Here is a 21,447-nt window from a genome sequence, read left to right on the forward strand (position 1 = left end):
TACCTTGAGAAAATAAGCACTTAAATTATGAAATGATGTATGACTACTGACTTTAGTCAGACAACGATGTATTTTTCTTAACATGTCCTTGTGTCTATCTACTTCCTAACTCCATAGGCTAATTCTATCTTCGTGTGTTCTGGATTTAATTTAATTAGCCACAGCTAGAGTTGACAGCTATCTTGAAAAGTAGTGTTCCTTTCCATACTTTTCTGGATAAGACCTTACAACTACCTATTTTGGAAATTCATTAAGTCACTACACCTTTAACTATTTTCTGGAATATCAAAATTACATAAAAGGCCTTGTAAAATGAAAAGCATGCATGTACAGAGCAGTCATGCACCTCAAAGTCCCTGTCAATATTTTTCAGCAAATTGCTAAGTCACTGAGGCAATAAATGCACTGGCAATAGAAATACACCTACATGAATGCACAACATTATCTTTGACCTTCTCAAGCCCGTGTATTCAAACCCTTCCTCCTCCTAAGTGTACATTAGCTTGAAATTAGCATTACCTTTTGCCACTTTTCCATTTGTTTTGTTACATAACCTCTTTCGTTTAGATATGAAAATCCCTTTGGAATGGAGAGAAACCTGTAAAGTAACATCAGACAATCAGCACTCCACTTATATCACATAATTTGAATACAAACCAAATGCTTCGTTTCCACATTGTAAGTCAAACAGCATATTCAGTATTTACCTTAGGAGTAGAAGCAAGCCTTTATCTCCAAGGTGAGAAAGAGCTGGTTTCATCTGGATAAGGGCATGAAGATTGGCCTAAAATAATTAAAAATAAGTCGTATCTGAACACTATAACATTCTGAAAACTACAATTACAACAATCTCTGAGCAATGATGTAACAAGTTTATCACACAAATAAGTGTGATAAACTAACCTCATCCTAATGTTGTCCATTTCTGGTACCTTCTGCCATTAGATACAGGTTCCCTTACAAGAAGTATGATTAAAATAGCTGAATTATTGTGAATTAGTATTTAATAGTAAGCGTGATCCAAACATCTATTTTTTCTTATCATTAACAGTGCAGTTTGTAGACCCATGCTGAAATGACTATTATGAAGTCAATCAAGGACTATGAAGAAAACCAACCATCAGTACCCTCTTGGATACTTTGCTATTGGGGGGGTGGGAGGAGGATGAGGAACAGCTTAAAGTAGCATACCACAAAGATTGAAAGGGAAAAGATGCAGGAAATGATGCTCACCTTGTCTTCACAGGCCTCATCTAGAATATCAAGTGCTTCAGAAGAAATAGTTTTATTTTTATCATGTAACTGTGTCACCAGTAACTCAATCCCCCAGTTGCTGAAGAATTCCACATTTGCTCTCAGTAACACTCTTAAATGTTTTGTTGCATACAACCTGCAGCTCTGCAAAAAGCAAGGAGACCAGAAGAAAAATAGCTAATATAATTAATGATTTATCACTACAGAAAATACATTTTCAATGTCCATATTGTACAGCAAGTAAGTGCGATTCTGACCTTATGCATTAAAACCGTAATCTTTTAGATAACTGTATCTTATCAAACAGAAAATGCAGGTCTGAGATTAATCTGAACTGCATGTTCATTATTCTTAAGATTCACTTGACTGAGCTGATAGATTGCTAGTTCTAATAATTTTTAAAAATAGATTCTCCCTATGGGACAGAAGAGTGATTGGTATAAATTGGACCACATTTCTATTTTTCTGTATTGTGCTTGCTACATATAAAACAAGTACCGTATTTTGACAGTACTGTTTCAGAAATCCAGACCATAAACCTCAGAAAATGGCAAATACCTCCCCTAACACGTAAAGCAGATTTACTTTCAAATTACTCTGCAGTTAATGGAACCACCCGTGTAAATATGTCAGTACAGTATTTCCATATCCCTTCTGGCATCTTATCCTCTCAGAATTGGTTACTCCTTCCATATCATAAATAATTTCTGGAAGACACTTGTAGTTTTGCCAATTACAGTAGCTCAAATATACCATTTATACCACTAAATTAGTTAATACAGCTAATCCAGAATAATTAAAAGACTTTAACCTTTCCATAAAAAAAAAAGCTTTTAAGCTTTTATCTTCTACTGGGGACACATACACCAGAAACTCTAAACATAGGCATTTTGTCCCTTTGGTACTGGCAACATTCTTTACACCACACACTGCAAAACTATTCTTCAACAGGTTAACATTTTGCTTTTTTGTCAAGAGGTATTCAACAAACTTTTTTCCTCAAAATCCCATCAGTTCAATCACCATAAGAATGCATGTGGCTGGGAAAGAGTTTAAGGAAGTAAATCATCAATATATGAAATCATCTGTGGTAGATGCACATGTGGATTCATTTCTGGTTGCAGAGATGGTCCATTCTATTTGGAGTTTTCCTCTTTAGATCAAAAAGACCACAGTATTTCCTTATGAATTTCAGGAACTCCAAGCAGGTCAACTAATCAGGAAAGAAAAATGCCCTGGCATATCATCTAATGTTCAAAAAGTATCAAAAAGTCTGACTGTTTAAGAGGTTCAAGAAGTAATGTAGATGGGATTTTGGTACAAAAAACAGAATGTTTGCAGTATACAAAAACCATCAGAAAATGTTTGACGACCTAGACAATACTGTTATAGTTGGTTTACATATTTAAAGACTTAAATTCTCTTCATAAATGAGAGCAATTTTAAGCACAAATGCAGGCTGGGTAGAGAATGGACGGAGAGCAGCTCTGAGGAGAAGCATCTGGGAGCATTGGAGGATGAGAAGGTTGACATGAGCTGGCCACGTTTTCTTGCAGCCCCAAAAGTCAACCATATTCTGGGCTGCATCAAAAGAAGCATGGCTAGCCAGGTGAGGGAGGTGACTCTCCCTCTCTGCTCTGCTCTTGCAAGACCCCACCTAGAGTCCTGCATTCAGCTCCAGGGCCCCCAGAACAAGGAGGAATGGATGTACTAGAACAAGTCCAGAGGAGAACCACAAAGATGATCAGAGGGCTGGAGTACCTCTCCTGTGAGGACAGGCAGAGTGAGTTGGGATTGCTCAGCCTGGAGAAGGCGGCTCCAGAGAGACCTTAAAGCAACCTTCCAGTACCTATAGGGAGCTTACAGGAAAGCTATCAGGAGGTACAGTGATAGGACATGGGGGAATGGCTTTAAACTAGAAGAGGGTAAGTGTAGATTAGATGTTAGGAGGAAATTCTTTACTCAGAGGGTGGTGAGGCACTGGAACAGATTGCCCCGCAAAGCTGTGAATGCCCCATCCCTAGAAGTGTTCAAGGTCAGGCTGGATGGGGCTTTGAGCAGCCTGGTGTAGTGGGCGGTGTCCCTGCCTATGGCAGGAGGGTTGGAATTAGATGATCTTTAAAGTCCCATCCAACCCAAATCATGCTGTGATTCCATAATATAAAAAAAAATCTTAAAAACAGTCACATGTTGAAAAACAAAAAAAATATCTACTTGAAAATAACAATGGTACATAAATTGAATCAAACTTACATCAGTAGCTGCAGTCAGGATTTTAGAGAGGATGACTCTCGCTAAGCCATCTCTACTGTAATCCAAACTAGAAACAGTCAGTTTTAACAAGTGATCCTGGTTCTTCAAGGAACAAAGATTGAGGAGACTGGGGAAGGGAAAAAAAAAAGAAAATATCAGTATTTGAATCCAGTTAAGCCCAATTATTTAGCCAGTTAACAATTTAAACGTAAGTGCTCTGAACAAATCTTCCACTTCTATAAATGGAGAAGATTACAAAGTAAGTTCTCACATGAAGTGGCATGACTTTAAACTGTTACATCTGTTACAAAGGGGGACAGAATAATGCACTAAACTGCAAGAAAAAAACAACTTTCATTTTGTAACTGCTCTGCAACAGTTGTCAGCACACTTGAATTAGTGATTTTGAGTACAAAAATAAATGTTCATGAAGCTTTGTAAACAATTCCTCATTTTAAAACACTGAAAGACTGGGAAGGAGGTAGAAGAGTAGATGAGGGGAAGAAGTTTTCAGTTTGCTTTTACTTCTCTTTTCTCTGGTCTAAGATTCTATGATCTTCAGAAAACAAAACAAAAAGCCACTCCACACTGCCATTAAACAACAAAAAACCCCACTCCACAACTGCAGACTTTCTACTTAAATAATCACTAGAATTTTGAAGTTTCCAACCTTATAGACAGTGGTCCTCATGCACAGTTTACAAGTTTCATAATGATTATACTTGTAAGCATAATTCAAACAGAATAAAACCACTCACCACTGAAACACATTACATTTTTCAAGCATCTTGACTCCATGAGGGTGACAAGAAAGAGTACCAAAAAATAGAAAGTAGTGCTGACTAAGCGTATTTAGTAACCCATTATTTTGAAGACTGCGTTCAGGTTTCATTCCTGAAGAAGTGTTGAGCCAATGTACAATATCTTTAACTAATTCCTCCAGGTAACCTTGTCCATCCTAAGGAAACAAAGAGCAACGGTATTTATTAGCAACAGAACTTGTACTTTTTTTTTTTTAAATCAAAATCTGTCACTAAGTTTTTTAAATGTAAAAACAACACAGGTACAAAATAGAAGTGTTTATTGGCAACAAATTCAGACTATAAAAGGTTTCAATGCAAATAAAACAAATTCAGCTTGGAAACATCTCAGGAGCAATTCTGTTTTTTTAGGAAAAGGATTGTTTAAAGGCATTTTCTCCTGGTCCGCTGGCCCAAGGCATAGCACAAAAGAATAAAGAAGGTAAAGAAAGGACAGACACAGCAAAAATTTCAAAAAAACAAAACAAAACCTAAGCTGCATTCAATAAAACTATTTAATAAAATCACTTAGACACAGTTACCTCCCCAGTGTCTAATGAATTCCCAATTTTAAGCTCTTTTTCTTAATTATGCTGATGATTTTAGGTTTAATAAAAACTGCTGTAGACTTTAGGTCTACAGAACTTTCTCTTGAAAGTTCTTCCTTCACGTGGCACACAGCAGCTTATTCACTCTCTCATCTTCTAGCTGAAAATTTCTTACCTCTTCCGATTCAAGAAGAAATTCTGTAAACTGACAACCCACCACAGTGAGCTGCTTAGCCTTGGCATAGTCCAGATCCAGATTGGCATATAGTTTACTGCTAGGCTTGTAGAAATATAGTAATCTTCTTACAAACCTAAGGAAAGTTAAAAAAATAAATAAATAAATAAAATTTCACTAAGAAAAGGAGTCCCTTAGAGTACAAAATGATGGCAATATTAAAGATATTTTAGCATTAAATTAGCTTATTGGCAACAATTTTTTCAGAAGTTATTAAAAGAGAGTAGCAGGCATCAGTACTGAGTCTATCCAATTTCAGAAATGTAGCTGTATCGTACATTTTAAAGGGTTTTCTGTCATAATTTGCACTAAGCACAGGAACTTAAAATCTGTGTCCTTCAAAAACAGCTTCCTTCTCACTCATGCTTATAATTTATTCTGCTGTACTTTATCCAGTGGCGATCTTCAAAGACTGTTCTATTTAGACTTTTAAAGAGCTAAAAAAGTGTCTGTGTTATGACTTTTCTTCAGCTACAATAGTTAATACTACTGTGAAAAAATGTTATGTTCTGCCATATTTATTCAGCAACAGTATTTTCATTCACCTCACTTAAACATTTGAAACATAATGCAGTGATGTCAAATGCAGACTGTCAGTTTGACCGAAATTACACTGAACAATATAGCCTGAATGCTGCATTGTAGAAATAAATCTTCAGCAGAGCTTCCCCCTGTCAATTCTTAGTCAAAAACCAAACATACTTGTGCTTTATAAGAGCACAACGTTGTCTGAAGGTAGATACGTCAAGCATTAAGAAAGCTTAACTAAAGCATTGAATTTAGTTTAAAAAGTAAACCACTGTTTGAAGTCCAACGTAAGACTAACTTTAAAGGAAATCTGAGAGCTTCTTTAAATTTGCCAAACGAAGTGTAATTTATTTTCTTATTAGTGAAATATGCATTATAGATATCAGCATGCATTCATATATGATTGTATTATATACATATATGAGTACATGTATATTTACACATACATGTATATGTACAGTGCATTAACATTTCTCCTTGAAATGACAGAATCTATACAAAAATACCTGTATTTTCACTTTAATAGCCATAAGATCATCACAAAAACACTAACAGAAAAATAAGACATTAAAAAAATCAAGGTACGGAAGGACAATTTATTTTATACCTCAAAAACACCATGTTGCAGAAAAAGTTTTATGATCAGCAGTAAAACTAGAAAAGTTTGGGAGTATTGTTTTAATTAAACACGAAAAACAGCATTTTACAGCTGTTAGAAGCATGTAACCCACAACCCTACAGAAAGGATGAACCAACACCAGAAGTTTAATACTAACTCAATCCTAGGTTTTCCATTTTTCTCACTGAACTCTTACTGAGTGCAGTAAAAACACAGTAAACAGTAATACTGTCCCAGGTAGGCAAGTAAGCAGGTATAGGAGTGGAGATGGGTGGCACAGCCAGGACTACAGACACTCATTTACAGAAGAATATTAGAAAACCACCAAATTTGGTAAATATTTCCTTAACACCCAGAACAAATTAGCAACTGATATTCAGGTAAAGGAAAAAAAACTATAAATGCAAAATTAAATTATGACTATGATTACACAATGGGAGTACCACTTATGCTGGGACCGCTATAAAAGAGTAGCCCAATTACTTTTTAATAAAGAAAGTAAAGTGGAGCAGCGTGAGCCTTTCAGGATACGTTTTAGCTTTAGGTTTTTCCTCAAATCTCTGCAAAGAGGATTTTCATGCCTACCAATACAAAACTATTCTTCAAAATAATTTAAATCAAATCAGTTTGATGTACATGTTGAAAATGACAAACGGAAACTAATTTATAACATGATTACCACATGTGCACGAATAGAAATGCCTTAATGCCAACAGACGTGAAAGAAACCTGAGTTGTACTGTGCTGTTTTGTTTTTTTTTTCCTGATTTGTTTCAAGTCACATGCACTTCCCTTGCTATTAATAGCAACTAGAAACAACTTCCTCTTAGGTTTTGATGAAAGCTGCAGTGGTACAACTGTACACTTACGGGTATATTCTGCCAAAGTGTTGATATCAAACACTAATGTATTAAAAGTCAGAGAGGTAATATTTTAAGATTTAGAATTAAATAGGGTTTGTGAAGCCTGTATTACTCTTGTTGGGTCATAAATAAAGGAAACTTTAAGATGTAGTGATTTATTTAACGCAAAAATATTACAACCTAATTATCTAACTTTTGTTTTTGTTGCTCATCTTCACATTAATTTTAGAAATGTGACATATCCAAGGTATAGCTTATAGCAATTATAAAAACGAGGCTTTCCAATTTTCTTACTTCAAAGGAAGTCTACATAATTTTTACATACCTGTGCAATTGTTCATCTTTATAGTTCCTTAGATTTACATTTGGCCACTAGAAAAACAGCAAATATAGGATTATATCAAACTTGTACATCAGTCCTTAATTAGTCACTAAAATTTACCCATTTCTATTATATTCACCTAATAGTTAAAGACGTAAGTTTTTTTGCATCTAATGTTAGCTACAAAAAAAACATTTTATTGAAAAGCCCACACTTCTTGCTCCAGTAACTGTTTTAAATTTTCTAGAGGAGTGGAAATGTTGTGAGCATGCTATGTGTACAAGTCCACAATTCTAATGAAAACAGCAAAGTATGACATGCTAATGAAAGAAACAACTTTGGTCAGCTTCTTCTCTGTAAATAAAAAAATTGACACGCATAATGGGGAAATTGTGTTTTGGCTTTTTGTTCTTGTTTTCACTATTAATCTGATTTATTTCAGAAATTACCATTCACTTATATACTGCTTATTTAAATGGTCTTTAAACTCTTTTGTAGATATTTAGTTTTATTCCCTCCATCCTGATCGCTATCACCTTTCTTTTAGCAGTTTAAACAGCAAGCTAAGCAAGTAAAAAGGCAGTAAGAGACCATATGAGAAGTAAGTAGTAAGGTGGTGGAAAGGCAATGCTCCACAGCCATAAGGCTGTGACACAGCTGGGAGGAAGGAGGTGGCAATCTGAACATTGGAATCTGGTCCTGTTCATTCAGGGACTACAGATGGACAGCTCTGATAAACTACACAACATCAATGTGAACTAAGATAACATCAGCAAGAAGGGAAGTGGTTAGCATTTAACCAGAAAACATAGTAACTACTCATTCTGAAAGACATAAGACCCTAATTTTGAGGCAATTAAAACTGTTTGACAGGGCACTGTAAAATACACTGCAGAGGAGGTCTGAGACAGCAGGGAAACTGACTTTTTGACCTTGATTTTCTGCTCTTACATTTCAGGATAGAAGTATTTCTTCATGATCATCCACATAAGATTTCCATTATCAAAAAAACTACACAGGCTAACTAAAAGTGAGATTTCAAAGAACAATTTTTATTGAGAATACCTTTATTAATGAGTCAAAAATATTATCCAATGAATGTAAACTTAGTGATATTACTGTAAAAAAATGTAAACAGGCAAAATTCAGCAGAGCAAGGCTACATATTTAGGTTTTAATAGCAGAAATATTCTTGCTTTCTCAATCAGTCCCTGAGAAAATACAGAAACATTTTGTGGTTTGTGTATTTTGTTTGCTTGTTTTGTTTATGTCTGTCATCATGAGTACTTTTTCTACTTTCACCATCTTCACAATAACATAGTAAAAAAAGACATTAAGAAAACACTACTAGGGGGTAACAACATAAGGAAAGCTTTGACACAAAATGACAGAAGTTATTTTGTCTCTGAGACTATATTAAGTTCTCAAAGTTTTCTTACTCAAAGGAATTTTTCTGTTCAAAAAGAGACAGTCTCTTAAAAGCTGTGCACTAAAGACCTCCCTATCAGAGGTATTTCCAGTTAGGAAGTGTTTCGTACAGACAAATTAACTTTGTAAAGAACTTGATGCTATGGGACTAATTTTATTAGTTCAAAACATAGGACTGAATTAATGAAGCTTTCATATGTGGCTTGGTCTACACGTTTTAAGCCTGATCCATAACCTACCGCCAACCTTCAAACTTCAGCTCATGTTATATGAAAAAAAGCTTCTATGAAACAGAACAAGGCAGTATTCTGCTTGGACTGAAGTCTGAAGTATTAGTAACTTTAAAGCTATCATCTCATTCTATGAAGTCTATTTCTGGCAAATAAAGTTATATAAATTTTATGTGCTTATTAAGAAAATTGCGGAAAAAACACTGCAGTTAAATTCACACAGTCTAAGGGTTGTAAACAAGGACTGTAACGATACTGATTAAATACATAACATTCTGATTTTCTGAAATAGAACAAATTACGGCATATAGTATAGAATTAATTCTAGAAATCAAAGCTCACATGTGAAAGGGAAACAGGTTTTTTTTCAAACAATTCCATAAGAAATACTATCCTGCTCTATTTATGCTCACCTTCAATATGGTCCCTATCAGATTCCAATTCCACTCAAGGTTCTCTTTATGGTTGAGAACCTGGCTGTCTCTCAGATTCATTACAAGTGCTTCTTCTGTATCCTGGAACACATAAGTTACATTAAGTTTCCTTGCATCATTGTTGTCTCTGTTGTTGCATGATACACTTACTGTTCGTGTAACAAAGTAATTTGCATCTTTGAGTAAATTGTATGGTTGTAGTACTGCATTATGAATCTAACAACAGGATATAAATGACTCAATTATATGAGAAAGTAAAGCTGGGGGATAGGGTGGAACTTAAGTCTCCAAAATACATCAAATTAGTTTTGAAAGCTCAGCAATGGTAATACCTTTAAAATAAAGATGTCTTTCTGCACACGGTATTGATCTCTTTTTTGGTGTGTTGAGATTGATTTCTGAATAATATGATCTAAATGGAGGCTGTAAGGTTTAGGCCCTCTTTTCTTCATCTCATGAAAGCGTTTTAAGCAGTTCAGTGCAGCACTTGCTCGTCTGATTGGAAAAAAAAGACTATAATCAATATTTGACAACTGTTATCCAACTAAAAGAACTCCAGTGCTACATACTAAGTTAAAAAAGCGTAGCTCAAAAAAGAATTCACTAACAATTCTGAAGCCAAGAAAGAGACGATACTTATCCTGATGCAAGTTTTCATACATTCATAAACTTCAGTCTTGTATTGAAATTACATAGAATTATCTTTGAGAATTTCTGGTACTGAAGAATGAGCCTCACTAACACCTTTTCTACTGCACTGATACTACTGGTGCTCTTCAGACTTCACAGAGGAATAGAACAGTTCAGCTGAAAGAGACTTACATAAATCTAGAATATATTGCAAATTTAAATTTTTTTTTAGGATGTCATTGTAGATCAACATTCTGCAGTATATGTTTGAGGGGGCTAGCTTTGACTTTGTCTAATGAAATACTTATTTTAAGCTCTTTTCTCCCGTGAAATCCAACCCCGAGGACATGGCAGTGTATTATCAGCAGTATCCTTCTTCCTCCATATACCTGAACAGCTTAGCAACACCATGTAAGAAAATTCCCAAGGCAAGATAAACAAAAATGACAGCTGATGAGGGCAAAACAGTTAACCTAAAAATGCTGCTACCAATAAACAGTGCCAAGCAAATAAAATAATGAAGTATAAAAATTAGGAGGTAAGCCTGTCTTTCCTATAAGGAAAAAATTCATAGGATAGGAAAATGTTTTCAATTTTGTACATCTTCAAATACATAAGTACCTGTAAATTTGTTCACCTAAATTACGTAAATTTTATATATGAAAAGGCTTACAGGTTTTCAGAGCATGAAACAATGCAATTGACAAAATATTTTTCTTCTAACAAAAATGACTTCTGTCTTCAAACATCAAAATCTTTTGGTGACATCAATCTTCAAAACCAGAAAAACAGGCAGAAGCTTTCTGGAAGCAATCTGCAGTAGCATTTACAGCAGCAGTTTGGAAAGATTTTGTAATTTATCACTAAAAACACAAAAGAAAATGTGAAGTTATGATACTTTATCAGAATACTGAATTGACAAGCCAGATCAAAAATGGCAAGAACGACTAAGAAAAACATTTCCTATAACTTACTATATGAAGAAAAAAACACATACAAACAGAATTTAAATAGTCTAGAAAGAAATGCAAGTAAGAATCCTGAGTTGCAGGCACACATTTTAAGGAAACTGGAATCTAAAAAAATGACTTTCTTCAAGTAGCTTAAATGATGCTAAGTACCCAGGAGATGGCATTTTATGGCATAGCACTTCAGAGGTTAAATTGCAAGCTTAATAGACGGATAGAGAAATTCTTTAAAAATATGTAAAAAAAAAAAAATCTAAAATGACAAAATTTACTTTTCTAGTTTAACAAGGAGCCAGAAGCTTCTATAAACATCCCTTTCAAATCATATGCCTACATACACACCTTTTAGCATGAGTTCCATACAGTTCCTAATAATGCTTAACAACATCCCACTGCAGTATGCTGCACTACATTCTATAAAATTTGTTTGGTCATTCTTATAGTTAAGTTGTATTTAAAAGAACTGCAAAAAATTAACAATGCAAACTTCAATAAATAAAGCAGCAGAAAGTTTTAAACAAAGGTACTGTTGTACAATGACAATTTTCTGCTGAAGAAAAAGGATCCATGAAACAGATCCATACCTATTTTATATGTTGCTCACACCTATAATGATTAACTGATTTGGTCAATTACTGTTTAATTACCTATAGATAAACAAAAGCTGAAGAGAGAAGTTGGCACAGGCATTCTTAGGTTAGAAGCTTTAATTATATCAAAATGCCAAAAAGAGAAATATGAAACAATAGAGATGTTAAACAGAACATGATTCAGATGTTGTTTGGTCAAACAGCAGCTTATAGTCCATTTAGGAAAGTTACATTGGAAAAAATATTGCAGCATATGCAGAAGCGTTCTGAAAAAACTATGAAAATTTTCTAAATTACTAGAGCTGTTAGAGTAATATACTTCTGAAATCTTACTAGAGAAAGTTTCTAGTGCATGAGCCAAAGAGCATTTATATGTGGATGCATTTGTATTTAAAGACAGCAATTATTTTAACCAACAGAAAGCTTGGTTTTCATTCAATTGCAGGAAAAAGCATGTATTTTAGCTTTTTAGTACAACTTGGAATTCTTACAGTCTTTTCTCTTTCATGATGTCAAAAGATGCCGCCATGTTCATTAATGTCGGTAAGCAGTGCAGGTGATGGCTGTGAGAATGAGGAAGGATTGTGTTTGCCTAAACAAGAAAAGACTGATTAGAATAACCTACTACAATATTTTCAGCCATCTTGTAAGGATCAGAATTTGTAGAACCTATTATTTTTCATAACACTTTCACAAATGAAAAAAAGAATTTTGTGTAACATCACAGCAATAATTAAACATACCATTTTGAATATTTTTATCTATTTAATCATTCTGAAGCACAATCTAATGTAATTGAAGAATTTCAGGACTTGGAGCCTTTTTTTCCTTTAGTAGTTTTTGAAGTGGTAGCATGCAGAAACGTGCGTAACAGCTGTCCTTACACCATATGTACAAAAAGTACTAATACATACAAAAGTACTGATATATATATGTGAAAATCAGAAACAATTCAAACTGATTATGTCCATTCAATACATATAACTACCAATGATTCTACACACACAAAAGAAATATCCGATGAACCAAGTTAACTTAGTTAAGTTACTTGATATTTAGTTCTTTTTACTTTAGCATACACAGATAGTTGTACAAATATTTTTTAAAACTATGAAGGATAATGAAGATAAAAGGCTTACTTCAATTTCTTAAAAGTACAAGTATCTGTTCAATATTTTGATAGTCATTTCAGACTAATCACCTCTTCAGAAATACAAAAAATGACTGTGCTTTGCAGCAAACCATGAACTGATGCTGCAGTTCATCTAACCAATCCTGCACAAAAGCATTCCAGAAAGCATCCAAAATAGCATATGCAAATCCATACTCCTCTGTTTAAGCTACATAAGTAAATGAACACTCAAGAAATTGTGCCAGTTATCTAAAGAAAAACATCTCTGAAAATACTGAAGAACAGATTTGTTCTCGTTTTGACCCATGCTGCTGAGGTGAGATACTGTATATCACTGTGGTAATAAATAATCATATATTTGAGAACTGTGGTCTTGTTTTCTGTGGTAATTAAGAGCAGGCCAATCCTGTACCAGTGAAATGAATCAATAATTTGAAGATACAGACTACATATGATAAGTTAAATTTTCTAAGACAAAGCTTATTTTGATATCTTACCATCTTTTCTGGAGTAGCATGATTATTTGGAAAAAAGACAAAGCAATCCCCAAGAAACCTAATCAAAAAGTACTCCAGTAAAGATGATATTTTTGCTGGCAAGAAAAGAAGTGAAAATGAAAGAACTGTTTGTCAAGTAAGGTAAATCATATCACATTCCTTCAGGGGTCTGTCTTAGGATCAGTGCTTGCGACACAGATAATGGGATTGAGTGCACCCTCAGCAAGGTTGCAGATGACACCAAGACGAGTGGTGCAGTTGATACAAAAGGAGGAAGAGATATTATTCAAAGGGACCTGGACAGGCTGGAGAACTGGGCTCATGTGCTGCACCTGGGTCAGGGCAATCCCAGACGTGAGCACAGACTGAGAGAAGAACCCAGTGAGAGCAGCCCTGCAGAGAAGGACTTGGGGGCTCTGGTGGACAAAAAGCTCGACACGAGCCAGCAGTGTGTGCCTGCAGCCCAGAAGGCCAACTGTGTCCTGGGCTGCACCAACAGAGGGGTGGGCAGCAGGTGGAGGGAGGGGATTGTGCCCCTCTGCTCTGCCCTTGTGAGGCCCCACCTGGAGTGCTGCATCCTGGGCTGGGGCCCCCAGCATGAGAAGGATGTGGAACTGTTGGAGCAGGTCCAGAGGAGGACCACAAAGATGCTCAGAAGGCTGGAGCAGCTCTCCTGTGAAGACAGGCTGAGAGAGCTGAGGATGTTCAGCCTGAAGAAGAGAAGGCTCTTGGGAGACCTCAATGCAGCCTTTCAATACCTCAAGGGGTCTTACAAAAGGAATGAGAAGGACTCTTTACTTGGGTAGATAATGAAAGGACAATGGGGAATGGTTTAGAAATAAGAGGACAGATTTAGACCAGGGATTAGGAGGAAATTCTTCTCTGTAAGGGTAAGTTAAGCACTGGTGCAGGTTACCCTGCAAAGCTGTGGATGCCCCATCCCTGGAGGTGTTCAAGACCACGATGGATGGGGCCTTGGCCAACCGATCTAGTGGGAAGTATCCCTGCCCATGGCAGGGGAGTTGGAACTAGCTGATCTTTAAGTCCCTATCTACCCAAGCCATGCTATGATTCTGTGAATTCACACGACTAACAGCTCCTCAGCAGGCTCAGAAGTAGCCCTTGAATGTATATGAAGAAACATCAACACACAAAAAAAGAATTACATTAAGTTCTGTTTTTCAAGCACTTTTTTTCCTTGGGGGGGGGGGGGGGGGGACAGGGGATGAAGGATGTTTGGTTGGTTGCTTTTAATCTGGAACAGTCTAGCACAACCTGAGCAAGACAAATACAGTAAAATAAAATTAAAATTAAAATTCCTTCTCCTCTCCAGCTGCTGAAGTAAGTATAAATCCTGTCAGCATGGAATGGTAAAGACATTAATCTTGTTGGGATTCAGCATAAAGGAAAAGGAGAGGTTACTGTAATATATGTTAGAGAGAAGGAGGAGGCATGAAGCAAGGTTCCTTCAAGCTTCTCTGTGCTATGCAGAGGATACCAATAGCAATGCTGAAAGATCACTGCAAGTCGAGTCACTTGAATGTAATATGAAATGCCCCAACTGAAAATGCAGAAGTTTCATTTGCCCAGTCTGTGTGACAGAAAGCTAAGAATGCTGCCAAAGCTACCATTACTCAAAGAAAAGCAGAAATCAGCAGTAGACTTTTCCCAAACACAGTAACGGATGAGTGAGTTTGAAGGACTCCAGCTTAAAAATACAACTGGATACTAAGGCAAGGAGAACCGGTGAGAATTTGAGAGCTGGAGATCAACTACCTTCCCATCACATCATGCTGTTTTTAATAATATAAAATGACATATGGTGTAATACAAAATAACCCATTATTTTGATGAAAAGTGCATGTTTGAAGTTCCTAGAAAATTCAAAGCTATACTAGAAAAATAACTATTTCCATTGAGGTACTTATACTACTTATTCTCAGCAAGAAGGCTTACTTACCATGTGCAAAAGTTCTCCTAAAAGGATAGTTGCTCTAACAGATACATGGTCATCACTACTTGTGATCACTTCAACCAGACCCTTCAAAAAAGTTTAAAAAATTACAACATTTAATGTAGGATGTATGGAATGTATCTTATTTAAAAGTTTATAGGATGGAAATAGCAAACATCTATTCATACTTAAAAGTCAATTAATTACCTCTAGAAGTCCATTGGTGATAAAAGCTGAGAGCACTAAAGCCAAGTAATTATCCATGAGATCAGGCCTGAGAGGAAAAAAAGTACATAAACAGTTTAGAAAATACATTTTTATCATTTCTGAAGGAGACAATTATTGTCAACAACAAATATCAACAGCTTAGACTGAGTTCACGAAATGCCCACCTTGACCTGGCTCTGTGGGGTAATATAGTTTTAGCTTCAGCAGCTACAAAGCCATCAGAGAGTCTCCAGCAGTCCTGAAACCTGCTTGGATCTGTGACAACAAAATACATATGTATAAATATATATATATAAGCAATAAATATATGAAAACAATGAACAGTGTTAATTATAACCCTGAATTTTGGTGTTATTTTGATCGTAGCCTGTGGGTAAATAGTTCTTGTCAACAGCTGCTTCTTCAGGCTTTATATCATAGAAAATTTTAGTTCACAAGGAATCTCCAAAAAATCATCTAAACCACACTCCTAGATAAAGTGATGCTAACTTCAAAGCTAGGAAAAGGACTCTAAATATTAGCCAAAATAATAACACTTCCAATTCCTAAGCACACACTTTAACAGAAATCATAACACCTATCATTTTAAAATGTACATCCACTTGTAGTAAAGTCACCAGTCTGCAACAAAGAATAATTTATTTGTAAGTGGAACAAGGATTAAGCTTTTATAATCATACCATGACAGACATTTATAACCAGAATTTGAATAAGCTGGACAGACACGCTCCTTTCAGTCTCATGATTCCGTGAGACACAGTAGAGGATACTCTTAAGGTTTAAAAAGCAGTAATTCTAAACATAAAAGATTAACCTTACTAAATACAGACATGAAAACATGTATTTGCCCTACGAAAAGTCTGCTGAATTGCAGAGGGGATAATTAGCAGATACACAATATATAGAAAAAGAAAATGTAATAAATTTTATGTGACATTTACCAACACTTCCATGCTAGCAATGCTTTTAATACTATAAAGATGACTAATTTCTAGTATTGTACACAGTTTTGTGTAAATGCTCCATTATGCTCCAATACTGCCTGCAACAATCAAGTTATATAGTAAGGTTATCAGAAAAAATTAACTGGTAGCTTGATTGCTGCTGAACGGTCGATAAGATTTTAAACTGGACTTCAGAATACCCAGTGAATTCAGTGATGAAGCAGTTAATACATTGAAACAGTTAATACAGCCAACCAGCTGACATAATTTGCAACAGAGGAAACAGTAAAGTGTCCAAATTTCTATGACTTTAACAGACAGAATTCCTGTGTGAACTACTCTTAAATACTTACCTACACTGAGAAGTGCCTCAATAAATTCTTCGGCAACAACAGGGAGAGGAAGGCGAAATATATCATAAAGAACCTCAAGCAGACCTCTCTGCCAAAAAAACAAAAACAAAACAGCCAATGTATAGATTTTAAAATGGTCTTTTTGTTCATTATTTAAAAAAAAAAAAAAAAAAAGAACTTGAAATTCATTTCTATAAAATTGGTGTCTATTTGGGGGTTTCTTTTTTGGATTACATGCTTATTTGAATATCTAAGGGAATGTGGATAAGAGAAGTAGGGAAGGGGCTTGCTCATTTAAAGTTGTGCTACACTGCAACTGTGAATCCTACAGAAGCCTAGGCTACTTTGATAACTTGTTTTTTTTTGACCAGTCATTGCTGTGTCCATCAACTTTTTGTTTTAAGCAGTAATTGGGAAGAAACACTTTCGTTTATCTAAAATTCAATGCTTTAAAATCATAACTACAGCTACAATGAGTTTGCTTTGACCTCTGGTCAAAGCAAAAAAATGTATGCACTACTGATATAGTCTGAGTCCATGCAAGTGATGGACTTTAATAATGCCTGCTCTCTGCTTCTATTATCAGCAGACTGGAGACTGTTCGAAATACGAACAAGGAACTAAAGAACCTAAAACCAAGAACAGCAGAAAGCATTTCACAGCACATTAATAAAATTTTAATTTAAATCACTATGCAATTCTAGAGTTAATTCAGTATCTACATAAAATAATGAAAAGGAACTTAAAAAATAAACAAAAAAACTTCATTTACTCCCATATTCTATAATCTATAATTTCACTGCCAAAAATATTTGAGCATATACAAATCTTATATTACTTCCCCATGTCTTTCCCTTTTTGTTCCTCCATTCCCTCCTGTCAGACATACAGGGTGTGCTTTGATTCACACTTCATGGACACAGAAAGAACAAGTAGCTTATTTAAGATCACACAGAAAATTTATACAAGAATTATAGACTTGAGTTTGGGGGCCAAATAAACTTGAGCCTAGTAGTCTCTCAATTGGAGACTGTTTAGACCACTAAATTTTTTAAAAACATAAATTACGTTAAGACATCCAATAGTATACCTATTCCAGTGCTAAATATTTACCACATACCCGTATTTCCATATTTGGTATGCAGAGTACCCCAATAAGAGACTGAATCCCAGAATTCCCAGGTTTGCACAGACTGATAATACCTAGAGAAAACATTACATGCATAATAATCACTCAAACAAGAACAGCATTAGGCACGTTGTTAAATTTAATTTCTAGTTTGACTGCAAGTACAAATGACAAAAAGATTTTTCACCTTTGTGTGTCACTACAAAATGTTTAACTAAACTAATCGTACAATTGTTCCCTCACTAAGAACTATAGCTACTTTTGCCCTTTCTACTGTGAGCAGCATATAAGTTATTCATTTGTGTTGAAGAAATGGCAGGAAATCAAAATCGCAAATAAAAATTCATTCTTAGAAATGAAACATATGTAGAACTGAGCACTTTCTGAATCAAAAAATGTATTTTAACCTAACCAATTATTTCATTTAGTTCTTTTTAACCTCTGGTGAATTCTAAACAGCAAGTTTAAGCATAATTGGAATAACACTCCCTATCCATCATTTTTAATCATTTTTACACGGATGAGAAGGGCTTATCTTCATAGTTTTCAGCACGATTTTTTTTTCATAGAATCTTACAGCCTCTCTCATAATTTGTTCCTTTTATACTGTCTTTCACTCAATGAGTTTAATATTAACAGGGCAAACCCTCAAATTCTTTTTAAATGTTATAGAATACCACCTGAAGCTAACCATTACATTGATTTTTAAGGCTCAATTTAAGGCTCACTGTAAAAGTATCACTGCAACTAATGTATTCCAAGACAATTGCTTCTTCAGTCACTTGACCTGTTCAGGCTTATGGCATTAATTCTAAGCATCTGAATTTTGGAAGATACAGCAACATGAGAGAATCTGAGTTCTGAAACAGAGAAACTGGTTCTTAGAATTTTCAAACTTGTCACAAACCCCCCAATCATTTCAGAATATGAGACACTTCGAAGGACATGTGGATGTTAAATTAAGCTTACTGATCCTTTCAAGACTGTTAAAAAAATAATACAAGTAGTCTTAAAAAAATCAGAAAAGTTTTCTATAATTTCTGAACCTTTTCTACGTATAACCTGTAAAGAGCCTATCCAAAATGTTGGTAGGTAGTCATATCATATCATCTGATTAGTTTATTGTGAGACATTGACTTGACTAAAATAATGAGAAATCCCCTGAGGTATTATTCATGTTAGGTACTGTAATGTTACAGGGAAGGGCATAAGAAAAAATGAAAAAGCCCACTTTATTTGATTGAGAAATGTTTTCTACATGAAAAAAATCAAAAAATAGTTCCATACTGGAATTTATCTTCAGCTATAACACTTAGTAAAAGCAGGTGCTAATTAATCTTTACTGTTGAAAATTCTTTGTATAAACAAATAAATTCATTATTCACACTGACAGAACTATCTCAAAGGCAAATTCTTACAATATGATGCTATTTTCAACATCCTTTCACCAACCAAATAGCAAGTACCACCATCAAAGTAAAGCTGCCATGGTATTCTATACTGAAGATAGAGCTGCAGCTTGCTGGCAAAGAAAACTACGTATATGTCCCCTAATTTCACGATTGGTACCAATTCTGGAGCTAAATAAACCATTCTATTACACTGAAAAGTCCTTGCCGGTTATTCAACTTAAAGAAATCTTACCTGCCCATGAACGAAATGCTGCCACTATCCCCATTTTGCTAGCTAGGAATCGTGCTTCCCTGTCCTCTCTGTCATAAAACAACAGATCACGATACACAGTTAATTACTGTAAAATAGTGTTATTAATACACCAAGTAAAAAATAGTTAAGAATTTTTTGTATGGGACACAAAATCAGGAATAAGAAAAATCTTATGCCTATTTTTGTGTATATATATATTATTATATATATATATATATATGCAATATGCACACACAAAGTCTGGAGTTTTTAAGCGTTGATACATTTTCTTTTCAGTGGAGTTTCTACAGCAGGAGGCTCACAAAACAGCTATATTTGGCCTATCAGATCAGTCACTCTGAAGACTACAGTAGGGGCCTAAGGATTTGGACACTGATTCAGTTACACTGACCTAAGCATTTATTGCCATTTGATGATTACAAAACAGGAAAAACCTAAACCCATTAAGTCAATAGAGATGAGGTCCCTATTCCAAGTTCCTACACAAAGAAGTTGTCAGATATGAGACCAGTTATATACTCAGGGCATTATCAAGTCAGTTCTCAGAAATTCTCAAGTATGAAAGCTACAGTACTTGAACAGCCAGTTCCAATGCTTAACTAGCCTCACAGAAATTTGTTTTTCTTATATCAAGTTGGAACTTTTTTTCCTTATTTTTCCCTGCTGTTTCATGCCCTCACACCATGCACCAACACGAAGGGTCAGACTACATATATAAAATCTCTGCAGGGTATTAGACCCAAAACTTGATGCAGTGGTTTACATGAGTTTCAGCACGGAAAATAAAAGACAAAAACCACATCCCTCTGGATGTCAGGGATGCCCTTGATTCTATCAGTTATTCCCCCAGTTGGTTATCATCTATAAAATTTACAAGAGCACACTATCTCATCCTCCAGGTTATTCATAAGGACATTAAACAGCATAGCCTTCAGGCTAAAACCCTACTGTACTCCACTTTTTACTGGATCTCACTTAGTACAATGCCTTAATTACTACCCTCTGAGTCTGACCGAACATAAAACTAGCACTAATATACTCCCATTTGGGATATTTAAAGCAAAGGAACCTATACCTGAAGAAAGTTGGTTGCTTATACATAAATATGAATTGAAAGAAATGTAACGGGGGAGGGAAGAAGAGTAAACCTAATTTCCCTCTTAAATCTTAAATTCCTAACAATGTTTTAGGAAGTTACATTCTAAACAGCTATTGTGTTCAGCTTCCTATAGTTTAGTGTTAGTTCATTACTGTTATTTTGTCACTTTGGAAAGAAGAATAGTTTAATTATAGTTACGTGAACACAACTAGTAGCACAAGTAACAGCAGTAACACTTACTTGAGCTGTCCTTCTGCTGTGTCTGGATTATGCCTGTAGTGAAAATCTGTGTAAGGAGCTAAAATTCGCTAAACAAACAAAAAAAAAAGACATGCATTACTTTCACATAAGAATACAGTTAATGGGTTTTGCCCTTTAATCAGTCTCACTCCGATTTGTCATGTTATTTCTTCTTCATAAATCATTAAGCTCTTAGCCTGAAATGTTGCATTTTAAGTATTTGGCATCAACACATTGTGAAATCTGAAGTAAAAATTAAAACATTTTCATTAGCAATACAACGTTTAATTTCTATCACTAAATAAGTAAAATTGAACCCACCTCTAATTCTACATCTGCTCGCACATATTGTCGGGTCTTTGGATGATTAATGAGGTGTAAAACTGTAGTTATCAGAGCCTCATTTATTCGGCTTAGCTGACAATCAATCACATTTTTCAAGATGGTACTTAAACCACCCCGAAGAGCCACCACCTCAGGATTCTGAAGTGCTAAATGACAAAA

General features: G+C 35.1%; 1 protein-coding gene across 2 annotated transcripts in view; it reads right to left on the reverse strand.

Annotated features, from left to right (window-relative positions):
• Nucleotides 1–21,447, reverse strand: part of RICTOR (RPTOR independent companion of MTOR complex 2) — a 77,842-nt gene that overhangs the window by 20,107 nt on the left and 36,288 nt on the right. Inside the window, exons 8-25 of one of the 2 annotated variants that reach the window (XM_084305255.1) lie at nucleotides 21,265–21,434; nucleotides 20,944–21,011; nucleotides 19,584–19,651; nucleotides 17,931–18,013; nucleotides 16,811–16,898; nucleotides 15,678–15,768; nucleotides 15,493–15,559; nucleotides 15,292–15,372; nucleotides 12,194–12,294; nucleotides 9,847–10,009; nucleotides 9,494–9,595; nucleotides 7,426–7,472; nucleotides 5,031–5,166; nucleotides 4,266–4,465; nucleotides 3,508–3,634; nucleotides 1,234–1,398; nucleotides 708–784; nucleotides 520–598 (exon numbers count right to left, since the gene is read on the reverse strand). In XM_084305255.1, coding sequence (XP_084161381.1) covers nucleotides 520–598; nucleotides 708–784; nucleotides 1,234–1,398; nucleotides 3,508–3,634; nucleotides 4,266–4,465; nucleotides 5,031–5,166; nucleotides 7,426–7,472; nucleotides 9,494–9,595; nucleotides 9,847–10,009; nucleotides 12,194–12,294; nucleotides 15,292–15,372; nucleotides 15,493–15,559; nucleotides 15,678–15,768; nucleotides 16,811–16,898; nucleotides 17,931–18,013; nucleotides 19,584–19,651; nucleotides 20,944–21,011; nucleotides 21,265–21,434 — 1,913 coding nt within the window. The remainder of the gene's footprint in view (nucleotides 1–519; nucleotides 599–707; nucleotides 785–1,233; nucleotides 1,399–3,507; nucleotides 3,635–4,265; nucleotides 4,466–5,030; nucleotides 5,167–7,425; nucleotides 7,473–9,493; nucleotides 9,596–9,846; nucleotides 10,010–12,193; nucleotides 12,295–15,291; nucleotides 15,373–15,492; nucleotides 15,560–15,677; nucleotides 15,769–16,810; nucleotides 16,899–17,930; nucleotides 18,014–19,583; nucleotides 19,652–20,943; nucleotides 21,012–21,264; nucleotides 21,435–21,447) is intronic. The other variant, XM_084305256.1, reaches the window with a different exon arrangement.

Source organism: Netta rufina, assembly GCF_964035555.1.
Source record: "Netta rufina genome assembly, chromosome: Z".
NCBI lineage: Eukaryota > Metazoa > Chordata > Aves > Anseriformes > Anatidae > Netta > Netta rufina.